At 43.9% G+C, this 20,784-nt stretch overlaps 1 protein-coding gene across 2 annotated transcripts; it reads left to right on the top strand.

Moving 5' to 3' along the window:
• Positions 1-357: 357 nt before the first annotated feature.
• Positions 358-17,888, top strand: TSC1 (tuberous sclerosis 1). 2 transcript variants are annotated; one of them, XM_009070718.1, is made up of 21 exons: positions 358-463; positions 1,273-1,376; positions 2,010-2,162; positions 3,894-4,038; positions 5,024-5,178; positions 5,471-5,544; positions 6,965-7,143; positions 7,590-7,699; positions 8,042-8,165; positions 8,542-8,657; positions 8,968-9,040; positions 10,101-10,199; positions 10,295-10,862; positions 11,575-11,618; positions 12,241-12,407; positions 13,671-13,853; positions 14,174-14,284; positions 14,773-14,895; positions 16,184-16,371; positions 16,475-16,636; positions 17,402-17,888. In XM_009070718.1, the coding sequence occupies exons 1-21, from the start codon at positions 358-360 to the stop codon at positions 17,886-17,888; spliced, it is 3,471 nt and encodes a 1,156-aa protein (XP_009068966.1). The 2 variants fall into 2 exon arrangements, with proteins under 2 accessions (XP_009068966.1, XP_009068968.1); XM_009070720.1 differs by lacking the exon at positions 2,010-2,162.
• The last annotated feature ends 2,896 nt before the right edge of the window (positions 17,889-20,784 follow it).

Here is a 20,784-nt window from a genome sequence, read left to right as displayed (position 1 = left end):
AAGGTAAGAAAATGAGGTGTCAGAGTGCTCTGACAGTCTAGATGTGATTGCTGAGGTCTTCTGCAAAACAGATCAGTGTCTTTTTGAAACAGATGCAGAAAGCACTGCTTGGGACTCAGTGGCTTCTGGGAAACTCTTCTCTTACAGCTTTCATTGCAGGTGTGGATACTAACAGTCCTGTCAGTGTTAAATGGGCAATACTGCAGGAAAGAAATAGGGGAGCTGAGACATTTAAGGTGGAAAGGGAAAAAAGAAATTTCATTCATGTGCTCTCTCTTTTCTCCTAGTCTGGTAGAGAGACACCAATGAGGAACTTCCTGAAATTTTAACCTCCACATTCATGTCAGTACGTGCATCATGGCACAGCAAGGAAATGTTGGTGAACTCCTCTCAATGCTGGATTCTCCAGTTCTGGGTGTCCTGGAAGACATAACAGCTGCATTCAAAGATAATCTCATCTGTGGTACGTATCCCTTTACGTAATTCATGGAAAGGTTTTGCTTTTACACCGATAAAGGTAGAATAATGTGGGTTTTTTCTTTCAAACGCTCTCTTTGCAAATGCAGCTTGAAAGAAACTCTTGGTAGTTGGGGTTGAAATTGCTTTAAGGATTGAGACTTCTCTTCCTTTTAGCCTAATGGCATAGCTCCTGCAAGGTCTGTTATGTAATTGGTAAAACACATTAGCAAATGAGTGGCTCTTCCTGAGGCACAGCCTCCAGTGGGAGCTGAGGAATCTTTGTTTATCAAGTGTATCTTGAAAGAATTAGGTGTCACCCACATGATGGAACCAGTGGGATTCTGTTAGTTCAAAAAATAAACAGCAGAAAACCTATCCCCAAACAAAACAACAGGCCCAGACTTTGTGAACAGAGATTGCTGCTGGTAAAGCATCTCTTGTGTTGGCAGAGCCTTTCAGAGCACTGTCAGTGTCCTTGTCCCTGAGCTTGCTCCTCTTTATCTGCTGATGGGAGAGAACATAAAGCCACTCCTGAGCTCTCTCAGCTACTTGTAGATTTGTAAGGTTAGACAGTAATTGTTAGTTATTAAAAAACCTGATTACTTCCCCTGAGCCAAATGCAATTGCTTGAGTGGTTTGGAACCAGGAAATGTAGTCGAGAGGTCTCGTTTTCCCAAAGGTCTGATAAACACCAAGTACTGCTTTGTGTTATAAATTGGGTAATAGTTGTTCAAAAGTTCTGCAATGTCCCTGTAGCAAAGACTTCGTTTTGTGTGTGCTGAGAATGTTTTCCTTGCTGTCCCCAACTGACAGACCGAGGGCCAATGCTTGTCAACAACCTGGTGGACTATTACTTGGAAACCAATTCTCAGCAGGCACTGCATATCCTGTCCACGCTGCAAGAGCCTCATGACAAGGTAAAACAGAATCTTGTTATGGCAGATTCTAGCCTGGTATTGAAACAGCCTTTAAATAGCATCTGTCAGAACTCTGGGCTTCCATTCTGGTGTAGAATTACCTTGTTGCAGAGATGTAGTATCTCTGTAGTAAGAGTAGTTAAGCTTTAAAAAAAAGCTTCAAGGTCTCAGTTTCTTGAGTTGCTTGAGCTGACCCAATTAAGCAAAGAACCTCTCTAAAAGAAAGTTTTGTGAGGATTAATGTTTCTTTGCAGTGCTGCTGCTGCTTGGTGAGTGCTGGATGTGTTGGCCTAGGAGAAATTTGGGGTATTTGGAGAGCAAGGAAGGATTTTCAAATTGGGAATGGCACTACAAACTGGCTGCTGCCCCGATTTTTTTCTTGCTGTTTACTTACAAACATTCTGAAGTGCAGTGACTGCTGGTGGACTGAATAGTTTGCATTTCTCCAGCAGCAGCCTTCAGTTTATTGCTGGGTTTTATTTCCTGCTGGATCCTGTGTACCTGTAAAACACCCATAGTTCCCATCAGTGACAAAGGCAAACTGCTGGATGTGGATTGGTGAAAAAGAATGTAGAGCAATTAAATATAAATACCTTTGCTTTTTCTACCACTCTTTGCAAAATCCTTTCTCAGCATCTACTGGACAAAATTAATGATTACATGGGCAAAGCTGCTACTCGTTTACCCACTCTGTCTCTGCTGGGACACGTGATCAGACGACAACCGTCTTGGAAACATAAACTTTCTCAAGCACCTCTCCTGCTTTCATTACTTAAATGTCTCAAGGTAAGAACTGTCAGTGTTGTCCATAAAACCCTTGCACACCTGATGGAGACAAACATACCTGCAATGCAAGGCATTTGGTTTCTGTTCTGATGTCATTTCGTTAAACCACAGTGGAATTTGTATCAGCTAAACACTCTGTGCTGATGTTATTATTGACAGTCTTGTTTCTAAAAGCCACTGTCACTGTGTATCTGTGAGTTAGGAAAGTCTATTAAAACTTCTCCAAAAGTAAGTTAAAGACAAGAGAGCCCTTGATGAAGCTGATGGATATCTTGAATGTGAACTTAATGAGAAAGACAATAACTTCCCACTGGTCCCTTCTAAATTTTATGCATGTCAGGCATGTACTCTACTTGCAGTGTAAATGGGCCATGCCATAGACTATTCCATGGTGAAATTACCTTGGAATTAGCAGACTTTCCCTTCTTAGCTACCAATGTGCTGGATTACAAGGAGACAGCTGTTTCCTCCATGCTTTGTGGGGTTTCTTTTTTGCCCCATCTGCAAATGTATCAGTTGTAATACTGTACAGTATTGTAACAGTGAGGGAAGAATGGAAAGTGCTTTGAGAGCTGAATGCATTGTCAGCAATGTGATTTCATATGGTGCTGAAGAATTCATGTTAGTCATTTGTGTCACATCTGAATGTATGATGTAGTCAAGTGTCAGAGCTCTTCAAAACAAAACCACAACACATTTGTAACTGCCAAAGGAAAAGCTACAAGTGCTGTTGCTGGAGCTCCTGATGAGTTCTGTTACCCTTCACAGTGTGACTGAGAGAGGAGTGTAGTGTGCCAGAAACTGGGAGGAGTAGAACAGAGATGTGGAAGTGCTGGGGATGTGTACAGAGGGATAGGGATGGACAGGAAATGTGCTGTGATAGGTTATGTGTAACTGAAGGAGAATAGAGGTGTTAGGTACACAGAGGAGGAAAAATCCCTAACACTGAGGATGTCCAGTCAGCCCAAGTGGCTCCTGTGAGAAGCCAAGAGCAGCTCAGTGGCACCTGCCCACACCTTACCCTGTGCTCTGTACGCTGGCAAAGCAGGGGAACTGCCAAAGAAAATGTGGATTACACTGGGGAAGCAAGTAGGGACTGCAGCAGGAAAGAGTTTGAACATTTTCTGTGTCCTGTCCTGAAATTTGATTCTCTATTACTGTTTCATCTAGCCAAAGGTTTTTACTGCCACATCCCTTTCTGGTGGTACAAGCCAAGATGTTTTGGTTACTGCTTGAATTTCTGCTGTATGAATGTCCAGCAGCCACAGTCATCAGCTAGGTTTAATAGAAGAGCTTTTGACTCTCTTGTTGGTTACTGCCCAACACCATTGCACACCCTGATCAGATTTGCAGTTTCTGAGGCTCTGAATGCTGTGTGTTCTTAGCTCTGGGAAGGAGGGAATGAAGGAGGGAAGGCAGCACCTAAGATGCTTCACATAGCAGTGATTTTTTTTTTCTACTCAGTAGTAGAACTGTGGTGGTTTCCTTTTTAACCCAGTCAAGCCTTTAGCCAGAAAAGCAGCAGAGTAAGAGCAAGAATCCCAAGTCTTGTTGTTAGAGTTGTTCTGGGTGTAAAAGCTCAATAATCTTGGATCATTAAGTTCTGGTAGGTTCCAAGGAACTGTTTCATTAGAGACCTTTTTCCATGGTGATGATTCAGCATTCACTTCATCCTTGGAAAAAACTAAGTTCAACACTTTTCACTAATGCAGGTTTTTTCCCTTCTTGCAGACTGACACAGATGTAGTAGTACTCACCACAGGTGTCCTAGTGCTAATAACCATGTTGCCAATGATTCCTCAGTCTGGCAAACAGTACCTTCATGATTTCTTTGGTATCTTTGGGCGTCTCTCAGCCTGGTGCTTGCAGAATCCAGGTGAGATTTCAACTTTGTTGCATGCAGTTATGGTTTGGTAGTATCCTTGTGCCTGGTATGCAATTGGTGAGCACATTCTTTTGTGACTATCTTAATGGTCTGAGATTATTTAAACACAGAAATGATATGTTAAGCCCACAGGCTGCTCTGTTCTTTGATAGCACTGGGGAGTTCTTTGCTCAAGATTTAGAAGTCTCTTAGGTTCTTCCATGTGGTGCTGCTACTCCATGAAGTTTCACTGGAGCAAAATGCAGTGAAAAGCAGAGATTGCTCTTAATGTCTAGAGAAGGGAAAATGCTACCATGTGAGGCAGATATTTGGGAATTTGAGATTCCCAGCTATGAATGGGGAGGGGGAAGAAGCAACATGTAAGACTTTCCTTAATTGTGCAACTATCAGTAGTCACGGAAGTGTTGGTAAAACTGGTCTCAGTGACAGCCTTGGCATTGCTGGATTTGTTGTAAGGTGTCTGATATCTAACACTAGCAAGATCTCTGTGTGTGTCTCATGGCTGAATGAACAAATGCTGTGTTAAGCACATAGAGATGCTATTTGGAGAGGCATTCTGCATTGCAAGTAGCACTGGAACCTTAAGATGGGTAGTAGATTCAAGTCTGTCATGATTGCAGTTTGTGGAGACAAGCTCTTAGTTTTGCTCTTTTTTTTTTGAAGTGAAACGAACCTTAGTTTCCTTTTTTAATCATTCAGTCTTACAAACCCTGGCTCACTATCTAGGGGAGTTTGGGTTGTACCTTGGAATTTTGAGAATCAGAATTAATGGTCCATGTCTTAATTTCTGGGTTTGCTCTGAGCTGATGAGTAAGTGTTGCCTGTTCTCTCAGAAGACTTCACAGTTTCACTAGGGACTATTTGTACCTCCGAAGATTGTTCCAGTTAACATTTCAAATTTAAAAGTACTTTGCATTCTTGGAAGTTTTGGTCTTGTCTCCAGTGTAATGACAAAGATTCTAACTACTTTTTCCAGGTCATGTGGCAGAGATTTACCTTGTCCACCTTCATGCCAGCGTTTATGCTCTCTTTCATCGTCTGTATGGAATGTATCCTTGCAATTTTGTCTCCTTTCTACGTTCTCACTACAGTATGAAGGAAAACTTGGAGACCTTTGAAGAGGTAGTCAAGGTAAAATGCTGCTCATCTGTGTATTACCTGAGACAAGGAATTCAGAGCTATATCAGGGAGGGTATTTGCCAGTTTAGCTGAGGCTGCTCAACAGAACAGAATAAAAAGTAGCCATTTGGCTCAGTGGGGAGCAAGGTGAACTCTTGAAGCTATGATGATGTGTGTTAGCTTTATCTGTTGAGTGCAGCATTCTGAGCTATTGGGATCAGTAGTTTGCTCATCAGCTTTGTGATTTACTGCAGTGCCAAGTTGCTGTACTGATAACACATCTTCTTGCTCTTTGCTCACTCAGCCAATGATGGAACATGTGCGAATTCATCCAGAACTAGTGACTGGATCTAAGGACCATGAACTGGACCCACGAAGGTATATATGTTCTCTCTGCTATTAGGAAGGGCTATAAATGAGCAGCTTGCAGCTGGGTTGTTGCAGAAGGCTTACAGCAGTGTCAGCAGCAGTGTGTGCCAGGGCTGTTTTGCCACCCAGGTGCATAGGTACACCAGGTAAACATGTAGACTTTCTTCATCCCAGCTTACAGCTGGATAAACAAGCAACAAACGTTGTGAAAGGTCATTAACAACGTTGGGATCCTAAATCCATTTTGTGTCTGGGATGGAATCTGTCTCCTAACAATTGACTTTGTCTTATTTTTATGACTTAATGATCAAAGATCCTCATAAAGTTCTAAAACAGTTTGCTTATAGTGAGTAAAGTGAACCTACCAGAGATGCTTCACTGGCTTAAGGTTTGGGTCATGTTCCTTTGGTTTGTTGAAGTACTTGGTGGGATTTCAGTGTTTTAAATGGCTTCAGTGTGTCTTGTTTTGGTACCTAGATATTGATTCAGTTAACAGATCAGTTCTTTTAACAGGTATGTCTTAACATTATCAGCTGTATTAGTTTTCTTTAGCAATAGGCTCATTTGCCTGCAGCAGCACCACTTGCTGCTTTTCTCTTGTCTCCACAGGCCCAGCCACTGAAGAGGAGAATTTGACTCTTGTTGCTGCACAGTAGTGCTCTTGCCCTGCTTTTCAGAGCCACTAGGAAATCACTTCTAACTGGGAACCCATTGAATGTCACAATGCTCAGTTTTGCAGGGGGGAGGGTGGCACCACTCAGGAGCACAATTGGCACAAAACTACCAGTGGAAGCCTTCTGTTTTGGTATCTTGGACATAGAATATCTTACATTTAAAAGCTTCTCAGCCTTTTAATATAAAGCCGTGGGCTTTTTCTTCTTTACAGTGAATTTCCATCCCTTGAAATATTGGGCAGGTCTAATCTGGCTGCTTGAATTAGTGAGAAGTAGTTTTCAGGATGAAGGAGGTAGTAATAATAAAAAACATTCCCCAAGCTTGAGAGGAAAGACACAGATTTGAAACTGGCATTGCAGACAGTGTTTGCTTAAATAGCATGAGATTCCCTCACTGCTGGCATGTCTAAATTTTGACTACCAACATCTGAGTCTAGTTGAGCTGATTTCTACAGCTGCTGAAGCTCAGGATCAACCAAGTCTTCGTATGCTGTTCCTCCTTTCCAGAGTGCTCCATGGCAGACCTTTATGGATCTCTGTGTCAAAGCTGTTTGTCTCCTCTTTGAGAACCCCCTCTTACAAGTCATCTGGTTGCAATTTCTGTCTGGTGCCTTGTTCCAGTTTTGGCTGGGAGCATGCAAAGCTGTCTGGAACAAATGAGCCATCCTAGAAGCCAATTCCTCCTATCTCCAGGATCTCTTGTTTTTAACAATAATTGACTAACTTACTCTTTTGGATCCAAAAACTGTCTGCAGGTGGAAAAGACTAGAAACTCATGATGTTGTGATAGAATGTGCCAAAATCTCCCTGGACCCTGCAGAAGCCTCCTATGAAGATGGTTATTACTCTGTGTCTCGGAAACTCTGCACAAGCTTAAAACATCATCAAACTGACCCCAGTGCCAGCTCTTACTTTGACATACAGAGCAGCTATGGTAAGACCTGCCTGATGGCTAATCAATACCCAATTTGCTGGAGGAAAACTGGCCTTAGAGCAAAAAACATCTCACTAATTTATCCCACTTAAAGTCTGATTCTTGGGCACCAAAAAATACACTGTCATTGTAAAGGAAGAAATAGATAGATGCTTTGGTTGGGAAGACATGTTCACAGAGCTGTCTTTCCACTGCCTCTTTCTCCCCTGTCCTCTCCACCCCAAAGCAACAAACAAACCAAAAACTCAAAGCTGTCATATATTCAGTAGGTATTTTCTTGTGCTGGAAGAAGTGGCTCTTGTTAGCTACCTACAAATATGTATGTTGAATCAATTTGAAATGCTTTGGTTAAAAGCCTTTAAATCCTCGCCAGGAGAATCATGGAGTTGTACTTGATGTGTTGGATACTTTTAAATTTTAATTTTATTTTTTTTTTAAACTTTTAGGGACTTCTACCCCGTATTCCACTCCTCACCTAACACTATCACAAATGCCAGGGCAGCTACCTCAGCTTCTGAGCCCACAGTCCATGAGGCTGTCAACTGAGCCACAGCAGGTAAAGCCCAGGATCAAGCACAACAACCTTTCATGCTTTGCATTGTCATAGTTTCTCTTAAAAATTCACGTTTCTGAGGAATATTCTAAAGTCTTGAGAACTTAGTATATGTTTCAGATTTAATTCTCATAGAATGTTAAGGGAATGGACCTTACAGATCATCTAGTCCTAACCCCCTGGGCAGGGACACCTCCCACTAGACCAGGTTGCTCAAGGCTTTATCCAGCCTGGCTTTGAGCACTGCCAGGGCTGACAGTGTGTCAGAACCTGGATACAAGTTCTTCTCACGTTCCTGCTCTGAGCTGCTCTGATCTGTGTTTGTCCTGTGTTGCTCTGGCACAGGTTACCATCTGGAGCCCTTCTGCAGTGTGTGGTATGACCACACCACCAACCTCCCCTGGAGTTGTCCCATCAGAGTCATCCCAGTCTGCATCACAACCTTACAGCAAAGCTTTTGGCACATCTGGTACGTGCTGGATTTGGGAATTAGGCCTTCAGGGTTTATTTTCATGGATATTCTGGCTGTAAATTTTACTGTCAGCTTCTGAAATGGGAATGCCACACCAGGCCATGTGATAGGCTTGAGTCATGACTCCTGTGAGCTGAGGCCCTCCTCATCTGGAGCAGTGCTGCTGCAAACACCGAGAGGAAATATGTGAACTCGGTGCCAAAGTCTGAAGCAGGTCTTTTGGAAACTGTGCACTTCCATTTTGATAACCACTTAAAAGAGATTTAAGAAGTAAACGGTTGAGTTAGTGTTTAAACATACAACTCTTCACATACAATATTCAGCTGAAAGGAGGAAGTGGGAGGCTGCTGAGAAAACTTGTGCTCCTTTTCAGCAGGGGGGAAAGGAACACCTTTGGGAACACCAGCCACATCTCCTCCTCCACCCTGCACTTCAGATGACTTTGTGCATGTTTCACTCCCTTCAGCTGCTGCCACGCCTCCTAAAAAGGTATTACAAAATTCTTCTGCCAAACTAATCTGGTTTGTTTTCATTGATTTGCCTTACATGCAGTGACCACAACTGAGAAAGAAAAAGATCAGAGTAACTGGTTTATAAAAAATGTTGCATTTCATGGCAAAATCTCCTTTTCTTCTAAGCTCAGACAACTATTGCCACTCCCAGTTGCACAGTTTTCAGACTCCTTGTATTGGTTTGCTGTCTAATGCAGTAATTTGCTTTCTGTGAAACTGTCTGAGAGGTTTGTTTCCAACAGATTTCTGAGACAAAGAATATATTTTGGGTTTGTTTTGTGTTTCAGGAGGACAAACCAGATCCTGGGAGGCCTTTACTGTACCGACAGCAAAATGTCACAAACAGCGATAAATCATTGGGTAAACTCCATTTTCCTCTCCCCATACAATAACCTATTGTAGACAAACCCAATTTTTATTACATGCTCCAAATCCCAAATACTTTTCCACAGGTTTGTTTTTTTTCTCCTCTGAGTTCTCTGTAGTTGCAGGATCCTGCTTTAACCTGTGATTCAACTTATAACCTTCCTGTGATGCTTTTAATTTAATTTGAACTATTCACCTTCAGAAATAACTTACAAATTTTTATTTTTGCCTGGCTCTCAGGCATTCTTGTGCATGTTTGAATACTCAGAGCTACACTGAAGGCTGAAAAAGGATGTTTTTTTAAAAGCTGATTCTCTGAGGATGAGCAAGTTGTATGTGAAGTTTCATTTCAGCAATTTTATGTCACGTATCTGGATCAAACTGTAAGGCTGCACATAAGGATAGATATGATGCTCACTTTTAAAGGCTTTTGGAAAACTTGGTTTCCTATCTACAATTGTTTTGCTATACTTGAGCCTTTTGTAAAGTCCTGGAATATTGCGATCAGCAGTGGATGGTTGAGGAACTCAACTTCTGATAGGTACATCTGGATTCCACTTTCCATTCTGTCACCTACATCTGTGGCAGCTGGAGGAAGGAACTTTGGCACTGTGTTTGAGACTTCTGTATGTGAATCTTTACCACCATCAAAGTGGAGATGGTAGTGGCAAGCTCAGGGGGAGTTCAGTGCTAAGTTGGAAGTGTAATAGTGACACTAGACTTAAACCACCTTTTTAGTTTGTTTAATGGGTTAAATTGCAAACAGCACACCCTTACTCACAGAGGTGTTTGCCTACACTTGTGCAAGAGCAAATGTGAAGTTTGCAGAGTTACACTTTGGGGTCAGGACTGACCTGTGACTGATCCCTGAACTGGTTTCTGTGTGGAAGAGGAGTCAGATAAATTCCTCCTTTGAGGAAGCATCTGCAAGAGGGATGAGCTTATTCTAAGGACCTTGCAGCAGTGAAAGAGACCTGTGTTTTGTGCTGTGATAAGACTGGGGAAAAAAAAAAAGCACCTGTACAACTAACCTTTTGGGGTTGTTCTTTTTCAGACACATCTGGTAGCAAAAGTTCAGTCACCTTAAGTGATCTTCAGGATTTCTTAGGTGGTTTGTCGTTTGAAGATAGCGCCGAGAAGGACAGAGAGGAAGGTAATGTCTGTCACCCTTCCCCACAGCTCAGCTAAGGAAGTGGTTGTGCTGTTGAAATCCAAGAGAGATAATGATGTTCCCCCACTCCTCCTCAGATGCAATATCAAAAGAGATCTCCGAGATCACGACCGATGCTGAGCACATGGTGCCTCGAGGAGGATTCGACTCTCCGTTTTACCGCACAAATGAAAACCTCTCGGGCTCTCAGAAGAAAACCCATTCAGCAGTCTCCAGTGTTCAGGGACACAGTCAGACTTCTGAGCCTTTAACACCTCTGGACAAGCCTGGGCCTGAGAGTGCACGGGAAACACCCAAACAGACGTTTACTCCCATAGACAAGCCCTGTGAAGGCTCTGGGGAAAGCCCTGCTGGGAACAGGGAAGGAACCTCTGGGGAGACAAGTATTCTCACTCCCAGCCCTTGCAAAGTACCAGCACAAAGAAGAGTGGTGTTTGGGAGCGGGCAGCCTCCCCTCTATGACCACCTTTTTGAGGTTGCATTACCAAAGACTGCCTACCTCTTTGTTGGCAAGAAGACTGAGGAGCTGCTAAAGAAAGCCAAGGGATCCCAGGATGATGACTGTATGTCCTCAACTTCCCCCGTGGAAGTACTGGACAGACTGATTCAGCAAGGAGCAGATGCACACACTAAGGAGCTGAACAAGTAGGTGACTGAAAATCTTACTTGGCAAACTTAGCCCTTAGTTTTAATAGCTGTGCCTGAAAAGCAGCTGTGTCTGGAAATCTGCAGTGAAAGCATGTTCTGGGAAGCACAGCTGTTACCTGAGCTGGGGCTTCTGGGGAAGGATTTCTGTATCTGCAGTGGTAGTGTGTTTGGGACAAAAAAAGGCTGTGAGCCTGTTTTTTAACACTGAGCTCTTGCTGCCTTCCCTGACAGACCTGGGGTGAAGAAGCAGAGCTGTTAGCTGTGCCCCAGCTGTGAGTTGGGTACCACTGATAGTGAGATTTGTTTAGTTTATCAAGTTTAAGTCCTGGAGTAGATACTCAAAAGCAAATGTAGAGGCTGTGGGGAGATGGACACTTTCTTCTTTCTGCTATACATGAGGCTAAGAACTGGAGAACAAGATTGAATATTTAGGTGTATCTGCTCTATTTCTTATTACCTTGCATCCCACTTTGGCCTTTTGGTGTTTTCTATGCTGGAGAAAATTTTTCTCCAGCTTCTAAGAAATGATTCCCTGCATCCTCTGCCCTTTGGAGCCTGCTAATTCCATTCCTCCTTCCTTTTACACCAACTGACCATAGTTGGACTTTAGGCTCTAAGCTCTCTTGAGGTGGATATTCCATTTTAGAGTGACTTGCAGAGTGTTTTTGTATTTCAGCTTACCTCTTAATGCTGCATTCTTGTTTTTCAGATTGTCTCTGCCAAGCAAATCTGCTGACTGGACTCACTTTGGAGGTGAGGAAATTTCTCCTATTTTGGCAGCATGTTCCTCTGTTATTAGGCTTGCTTAAACAATGCCCTGTGTCCTTCTAGTTTGTGGTTTTTTAACTAATGCTGCAGCAAGACACTGCCCTCCATGAAGTCCTGGTTTAGGTGCTTGGGAGAGAACCTGTGTTCCAGTGAAATGTGCTGCTTTTTCATCTTAGAAAAGTGCAAACTGCCTTCCCCACACTTCTAGACACTTCTGCTTTTGACCATTTCAGCCCTGCTAGGCTTCAGGGTGCTGCTGATCCTCCAACAGATCCTTCCAACTTCTCAGGACTAGTTCAGTCTAAAACTGATGATTCTTGGTGCTTCGCTTGTGTCTGTGCCACAGTTTTGTGCTCTTAGGCTTCAGTGGTGATGCTGAGCTTGGCTTTTTTCCTTAATCCAAGGAGCAATCCATGTGAAGCACACATTGCTTTGGGAAAAACGATTGCAACTTTGTGTTGGAGGTCAAGTAGAGACAGGATCAAACACAGACAGGATTGAAAGCTGTAATTCCACATCGATCTTAATTTGCTTACTTTAGAAAATACCTCCCGTGTGTAAAACAGGGACAGTGCAGCTCAGGACCCTCTTGTGTCTCCCACTGCAGGTTCTCCCCCCTCAGATGAGATTCACACCCTGCGTAACCAGCTGCTCCTGCTGCACAACCAACTGCTGTACGAACGGTTCAAGAGGCAGCAGCACGCCCTGAGGAACCGCAGGCTCCTGCGCAAGGTCATCAAGGCCACGGCTCTGGAGGAGCACAACGCTGCCATGGTGAGCAGGATCCAGCTCAGGCAGGGATGCAAACACTGATGCCACAGCAGGTGTTAATTGGTTTGGCTTCAGCTAACAAAGAAGCCTCGTTTCTCACCTTGTTAAAGTCAGTGTGTATGGGATGAGTCCTGCACTGGTGTTATCAAAGGCAGTAGTTTCTGTTTGACTTCAGGCTGCCTGCATGCTGGAATCAGAGAATGGAATCATAGCATCAATTGGGTTGGAAAAGACCTCCAAGGTCATCAAGTCCAACCCTACTGTGGTCACTAGACCATGGCACTAAGTGCCACATCCAGTCTCAGCTTGAAAACCTACAAGGATGGTGAGTCCACCACCTCCCTGGGCAGCACATTCCAATGCCTGATCACTCTCTCTGTAAAAAATCTCTTCCTAATATCCAACCTAACCCTCCCCTGGCAGAGCTTGAGTCTGTGCCCTCTTGTCCTGCTGCTGGTTGCCTGGGAGAAGAGACCAACCCCCACCTGACTCCAACCTCCTGTCAGGGAGTTGCAGAGGGGGATAAGGTCTCCCCTGAGCCTCCTCTGCTCCAGGCTGAACACCCCCAGCTCCCTCAGCCTCTCCTCATGGCACTTGTGCTCCAGTCCCTTCACCAGCCTCGTTGCTCTGCTCTGGACAAAGTGCTACCCCTTTGGGTAATGTTAAAGGCTTCCCTGTTAGTGGAGTGGTTGCCCAATGCCTAGCTAGACACTTTAGTAGATGTTTGGAGTACTGTCCTTTGACTCCTCAGTTGAGGAGTAATAGCAAAAACTATGGAAACTCAGTGTCCTTTTCCAGAAGTGTTCCTTGTGATAGAATTTGAAGTTACAAGTGCATTGAGGGATGTCTCATTACAGACTTAGGCCTGTTTCATTCTGTATATTCCTACTATAGCTAATGTCATCAACAGTTTCATCTTCTGATAATTCTAATAGTTCTGTTAATTGTAATACAAGAGCCAAAAATAGACTTTCAAATAGGTTTTGGAAGAGGAACTGTTGATTCAGCTGTGAAACCCAAATCTCTGCTAGATGTGTGAGGGGCAGTGGAAAAATATGTGACTGTGAGTTCTCAGGCTATCCAATATTGTCAGCATTTCATCTCATTTTCAGCCAGAACCAAACCAAACCCTCAAAGCCTTAAGAACATGTCCTATATAAAATGTTCTATCTATGGGGGAGTGTTTGCCTGTTGATAATTAACAGCTTTGCTTGGCTTGGGATAATCAGGTGTCTTGTCTGATGCTTCATGTGGGATTCTTAACAGAAAGATCAGCTGAAACTACAGGAAAAGGAAATCCAGGCCTTGAAACTGAGTCTGCAGAAGGAGCAGGCAAGGTACCACCAGTTTCAGGAGGAGCATGAAAATATAGTGGCTCAGCTTCACAGCCAGATCAGACAGCTGCAGCACGACCGTGAGGAATTCTACAACCAGAGCCAGGAATTGCAGGTATGAAGCATGAACAAAGTTGTTGTCTACTTACTGGATTTAAAAATAACCTTCTTCATAACAAGGCATGAAATACCTGAGAGAAAGCTGCACATTTCTGTTAGAGATACTGTCCTAATTTGGAATAAGACAGGGCAGAATTGGAAGTACTTAACTCAGTCATTGTCCTTTGATAGTTCTGTTTCATGCTGTCTTCAGTTTGGAAATGGGAAACAGAATTTCTTAGCTGGTTTTGGGGCTTACAGCCTTCCAGCTCTGTGCCCTTGCTGTCCTTAGTGAGGTTTCCAAACCCTGAGTCCTTTTCCTTGTCCCTTGAACAGACCAAGCTGGAAGACTGCAGGAATATGATAGCAGATCTGAGGTTAGAGTTAAAGAAGGCCAACAACAAGGTGTGTCACACTGAACTGCTGCTTAGCCAAGTTTCTCAAAAGGTAAGAAAAGTCAGTGTTCCCAGGGTCCCTTTGTGCCTCTCTGTTTATTTTTACCTGGTAATTTTCATCAGGTGCTTTTTTTTTTCTTGCTCTGAGAGAAGCCTTTGCTTCTGTGGAGTCTGATATTAATTGCATGAAAACAACACAGAGAAATGTAAAGAAATTTTAAACTCAGTTCAAGGCCTTCTCAAACTTCTCATTTTGGCTGCTCTTTCCACACTAGTAATTTGCAGATTGAACAATATGAGTTTGTGTTAAAGCTCTGCTAAATCTTGACACCTTGGGGATCTTGTTTATGTCGGAAGTTGAATAGAAATGAAAACTTACTTATGAAAACTGATTTATTTAACACTCCCTATGATGCATTGGATTCTAGTCTGTCTCCCTTCTTTCTAAAACCACCTGTGACCACAGTTGCCTGTGAGCTGTGACTCTCCTGCTGAGCCATTTCATCCCCAGGTTTGATTCTGTTCCATTTCTCTTTGCAGCTTTCCAACAGTGAATCAGTGCAACAGCAGATGGAGTTCTTGAACAGGCAACTGCTGGTTCTTGGGGAGGTCAATGAGTTGTACCTGGAGCAGCTGCAGCACAAGCACACAGACACTACAAAGGTACAACTGCAGAGCTGCAGAGGAGGAGTTCTGGGGAGATGTCACTGAGGTCATCATCCAGCAGTTCAGCCTTGTGTTCAGAAGGAAATGCCTCATAACTTCTCAGATACTTTGGTTTGAAATTGAGTTTCAGGGATTTGATTTTTCTATTTGATCTTCTGTTCAGATGTTTTTGTGCACTCTAGGTTTAAGGGGTCTCTTCAGAGTCCCTTCTGAAAGCTAAGGAAGGGATGTTAAGGTACACCTGGAGTCAGTTTTAGTCACTTGATGTAAATTCTTGGCAATTTTTTTTCCAAAGGCCAAGGCTTTGCTGTGCTCATAATGTCATTGACAGCAGATTGTTGGTAAAGTAACACAGGGCAGAAGTGCTGAATCTGTAGAAAGATCTTTTGGAGAGACAGGGAGCTGAACATGAGCCAGCAGTGTGCTCAGGGGGCCAAGAAGGCCAATGAGATCCTGGCCTGGATCAGGAACAGTGTGGTCAGCAGGACCAGGGAGGTGATTCTGCCCCTGCACTCGGTGCTGGTGAGGCCACACCTTGAATCCTGTGCTCAGTTCTGGGCCCCTCAGTTCAGGAGGGACACCATCCCTGGAGGTTTTCAAGATGAGACTGGATGTGGCACTTAGTGCCATGGTTTAGTAACCAGGGTTGGGTTGGACTTGATGATCTTGGAGGTCTTTTCCAACCTGGTTGATCCTATTATTCTATGAACTGAACCAGGATTTTATGGCATTTCATGAGATGTTGCTTTAAACAAGCATCTTACTCTTCTCACTCAGTCATTTTCCTTTTAAGAGTTAGTAGTAACTTTCCTAAAACTTCTGTGGTTCATATGGTTTTATTTCCTGACTTCAAAGAAACCTTTTTTTAATTAGAAACAAGTAAAAGACACAACAACATAACTGTTTCTGCGTGAGAACGAGTGATTAAAGAAGGTGAATAATACACTGGGAAAAAAAAGTCTCTTACTGGTATTTAATGAAGGTCATGTTGCAAAAATGGAGTTTGTGAGTTCTAATCCAGTGCAGAACTGGCAAGTTTGCTTTGATGAAAAGAAGTTTTCATAAGGAACATTAATGTGCTAATAAATTCCAGTGATGTTCAGTTATTTTCAGTGACTTAATCGTGTGCAACCTCAGCTTAGCCAGTTTGCTGTTTTTAGAAGTGCTGTTTTTATTCTCTCTCCCTTTAAAATGTGCCTATTTATAGCATCAGAAACATGTCTAAAGATTAGTAAAAATAACACAGAGTCAACTGATGCTTTAACTTTGTGCTGTTTCCCTGGAGGAGGTTGAAATGTTGCACTCTGCTTTTCGGAAAGAACTGGAGAAAGCCAAGTTGTGTGTCCAGCAGCAGAGCCAAAGGCTTGATGCTTCCCAGAAAAGGATAGCTGAACTGGAATCTCAGCTTGCAAAGAAGGACCACCTTTTCTTGGAACAAAAGAAATACCTGGAAGATGTCAAAATCCAAGCAAGGTAGGGGATTCCTATGTACATTTTAGCTCTACTTTGATATTAGCATCGTCACGGTTGAGGCAGAATCTGGAAACATTGGGCATTGTGGTTTCTCTTCTTGCAGAGGTCAGCTGCAGGCAGTGGAGAGTAGGTACAGGGCCCAGAAAAAAATCACACAGGCATTTGAGCTGGAGATCTTGGACCTGGTTGGGCGACTGGAGAAGAGCAGCCTACTGAAAAAACTTGAAGATGATAAGACAGAGGCAGCTGAAGCAGCAGAAGAAAGGTAAGTGTGAGGATGTAGAATGTGCAGGACTCGTGTCCTGCTCCTTGTAAGCTGGTATTCTTGTGGAACTCCTAGGAGTTGGGTACATCATCTCAAAATAGTTCTGTTACTCCACCTGTTACAGACTGGATCTGTTTCAGGACTCTGCCCAGGTTGCAGGGAGGCCTTGACAACATTGGAAATGCTCATGAAATGCTTCTCAGGTACCTGAGCTGTTACTCAGAGAAAACTCTGGGTTTCCTCATAGACTGACAGGTCACTTTAATCTGCAAACTGTTATGTTCTTGTTAAGTGGTTGTTTTACATCTGTCTACCTGAAACATGTGGGTAGAGCTCTACTTCCCCTCAGATTGTGCCTTTTTTCCTACACCAAATTCTGCTGCAGCACCAGGACAACTCCTTGCACTGCCAGCTGGTTTGTGGCAATCACCTGTGCATGGGTTAGGTAAAACATCTCCAGTCTAAGAAAGATGTACAGATCTCTTCCTCTACTTTAACAGATCAGGATCCAGTTCCATTTTGCTGTAGGATTGGTGTCAGCTTTGGACTTTAAACACTGGATATTGCAAAGCTGAGAGTCTGACACTTCTGGTTCCCGTCTGTCACTCTTCTTTGCCACAGAACTAGGGAAGGAAACCTGTTGGAGTGCATATGCAGTAGCAGAAATGGAAAGCAGTCCAAGGAACCTGCCCTGGCCAGTGTTCCCCTGTCCATTGTTCAGTTGCTGTGATTTCCATTGCTGTATCCCCTCTCTTTCCCAAACAGGCTGGATTGTGGCAATGAAGACACAGTGGCAGGATACAGCGAAGAAACAATGGGTAGAAATGGAGAGACCAAACCTCCCAGCACTCGAGGGAGCAGTAGCAGTAAGGGTGGCAGCAACAGTGAGCTCTCCACCCCAGAAAAGCCCCAGAGCCAGAGATTGAGCAGTCGCTGGGAGACATCCATGCTGCTGGAGCCCTCCACTACTGTCCCACTGACTGTAGGTTCCCTCCCCAGCTCCAAGAGCTTCCTTGGAATGAAGGCACGAGAGTTGTTTCGCAACAAGAGTGAGAGCCAGTGTGACGAGGAGGGGGTAACCATCAACAGGCTGCCTGATGCTCTAAAGACTGAACTTTGTAAAGACCCAAGCATGGAGTCAAAGGCCTCTCCAAGCCCTGAGAGCCTTAGCCTCTCACCTAAGCTCCAGGAAAGCAGTGTTGGACACCTTCATATCATGGACTACAATGAAACTCATCATGACCACAGTTAAAGAGGAAGATAGTCAATCAGTGTTATTTTCATATTCTTGGCATAGAACAGGAGGTGTGAATGCAAGTTTAACTAAAAGCTTTTCTGTTTCTTTGGTCTGAGCAGCTCATGCAGCGCAGCAGGATCGAGGCCAGGAACAGGAGGAGGCTGCTGAATGGATGCAGAGTGGATTTTGGGGTCTGGAATGGAAATGCCCAGCCTAACTCTTGCTTCTTTCTCCAGTTCAGTCCTTAGCAGCGTGTACTAATTTGAAGGGACAACCGTTAGCATTTGCAAGTATTTTTCCCTTTCTCCCTGTCCCCCACTTGAGTGGCTGCATTTATGAACTTGAGTGCAATATGAGGCCAAATTAACATTTGTGAGTCTACTCTGAATGCTTTGTATTTCCTTGCAAGCTTCCAATCTAGAGCAGTTGGTCGTGCTGCCTGTCCAGGTGACTTCAGTTCCTTTCATCCTGGAAAGAAGCAGCACTAGAATTTTCCAGTGCATTCATCTAAGGGTCTCTGTTTTGCCTGTCCACTGTCCCACATCCCTCAGAGCTCAGTCTTCACTGAGTTGGAGTCTGATGGAATACCCAGATGTTTAAAGAACACTGTACCTCTGCAAAGTGATTCATTCACCCTAATTCCTGATCATTGTTTATATTGTCCTTAACATTTCCTGGAAAGTTGCATTTGAACAGACAATAAGGAACTGGAGCTTGTAATGCAGAAGACTTGTTAAAACACTAGCTCTGAGCTTTTTGGTATTTTAAGTGTTTGCCTGACAGACTGTTACTGACCTCAGACTGGTTCATGTGGGAAAGCAGTTGGGGTGGGAGAAGAGGGAAGAGGAAGCTTTACTCAAGTAGGGAGAGCATGCAGAACATGGATGTAGAGTTCCAAGCTTACGAAGATCTGCAGAGGAGGATTTGTTTCTCTAATCAGGGAAACGTGCTGCCTCACCCTCCTTCATAGTTCTGCTCTTTGGGCCTGGTCTGAGCAAGACCACCATGTTTTGAGTCCAAGAAATTGGCTTCATTCTTCCTGGGAATGCGTTTTCAGGCTTGACTTAGAGAATATGGTTTCCTTTGAGTGCTCTTCTGCTGAGGCTGCAGCACATTTTTCAGCTCAGCAATGTCAGTTTGGCTCTAGGTCTCTCCCCTTCGCCCTCATCCTGCTTTCTTAGCAGGCAAGGCTGAGGAGGAAACCTGCTCAAACTGGGAGTGAGGATCCTGGAGCGAAGCCTTTTGGTGTGAATCATGTTTTAAGTCCATGATGAGCCTTCTGGGAAGGAGGATTGTGGGATCAGGGCTTGGCAGTGGTCAGACTCAATCTCCTTCATGGCAGAGCAGAGCCTGCTGGCAGGAAGGCAGTGCTGGTTTTAAAGGTTAGTGTGTCTGGGTGCAGGTGGGCTCAGGCACATCAGGCTTCACACTTCCCTGCATCACACGTGGCCTCTTCTCTAACCATTCTGTGGGTGGCAGCTGCTGTTTGAGAATTGCCTCACATAGAAATCAAGTCCAAGTTCACTTGCACTTGTAGTTCAAATCCCTTCTTAACCTGGTTAGGAACAAGACTGTCAAAGCAACTGGCACTATGCTCACTTGCTCCTGACAGGACTTTCCTGCCCTTCCCACTTCACACAGGGTCTGAATACATTTCTGCTGTCTGAACGATTCTCTTGTGTCCTTTCGCTCGGTCAGTCCAAACTCGGAGAGTCAAGGTGAACTTCAGTGGTTGTGTCAAAGCTTGACTGCATGGAATAGAGACTTAGAGAGTTGGTTGTAAGTGACAGACTGGTTTTGTCGACATGTCTTTTAGGCTTTCTAAGACTTAGTGGTAGCAAACGTGGTAGAGTGTGTTTCGGTGAGGTTTGGAGGTTTCCTGCCCCTTTCCCCCCTGGATCTCAGCCCCAGGAGTGAACAGTTTGCACATAGCCCTGAGGGCTCAGCTCAGCCAGGGATGGTGGAGGAGCTCATTCCCCATGTCCTGCTGTGCTGAGCCTGGAGGTGCCCCCAGCGTTCCGAGGAGAGGTGGGTGGTGTTGGTTACACGAATTCCCTGGCAGTAACCCAAGCTCATGGATAAAGTGGCTTTTTTTTCCTTCTTTTAAACAGGATTTTAGCACCAGGATAGTAATGGAAACCACTTTAGGTTTGTTTATGGACCATAAAGATTATGGAGGAACAAATTTTGCCTTTACTATCTTTTTTTTTTTTTTTGTAAGTCTAAAAATCATGGATCTGCTGTATGTAGTTAACTTGCAGTTCGTTTGAGGGATCTCATCAGTGAAGTGGAAACAGATTTTTTTAACTGACTGCTTTTAGTTCAATCTAAAATCGCTGTCTTTGTCAAGGTAATCTGTTCCCTGCCTCGCTCTTCGTCAGCATGTTAAACAATCCACAGTAAATGCCATAAATATGAAATACAAGGAAATGGTACAATCGTAAGCTAAAGAGAACTTAAACCAAAAGGAGGTTTTTGCTGTCCTTATTAGAATGTTCTAAAATGTCAAGGCAGTTGCTTGTGTTTAACTGTGAACAAATAAAATGTATTGTTTTGCACTACTCTGTGTTAAATTCCCTGCAAGATTAACCTCGTTGGGACCAAAACAGGCAGGAAGGAGTTCAGTGACAAAACACCTTCCAGGATGGGACAGCCCAGAGCAGGTCAGTGCTGCTGCCCCTTTGCCCAGGATCTGTTGTTAGATGCTCATTTTCTGCATGGTGCCAAAGCCTTTTCTCTTCTGTGAGGATTGAACTCATCACCACCGTGTCAGTATAATCCATGAATGAACTGCGAACAGCTCAGTGCTGCAGATCTGGGTGAGCTGTGTGCATGGCATTGCTCATGCAGGCCAGAGACTGCACAGTGATTAGAGCAATTAGTAGCTGAAAAGGTCAGAGCCTTGTTTGCA

The sequence above is a fragment of the Acanthisitta chloris genome, unplaced genomic scaffold (genome assembly GCF_000695815.1).
Source record: "Acanthisitta chloris isolate BGI_N310 unplaced genomic scaffold, ASM69581v1 scaffold31062, whole genome shotgun sequence".
Lineage (NCBI taxonomy): Eukaryota > Metazoa > Chordata > Aves > Passeriformes > Acanthisittidae > Acanthisitta > Acanthisitta chloris.
This window is presented reverse-complemented; position numbering and strand designations above follow the sequence as displayed.

Coding starts and splice junctions, on each gene's coding strand:
- TSC1 (XM_009070718.1), top strand. CDS start 358: ATGGCACAGCAAGGAAATGTTGGTGAACTCCTCTCAATGCTGGATTCT. Junction 13,854..14,173: donor ACCAGAGCCAGGAATTGCAG/GTATGAAGCATG, acceptor TCCCTTGAACAG/ACCAAGCTGGAAGACTGCAG. Junction 16,637..17,401: donor GCTGAAGCAGCAGAAGAAAG/GTAAGTGTGAGG, acceptor TTTCCCAAACAG/GCTGGATTGTGGCAATGAAG.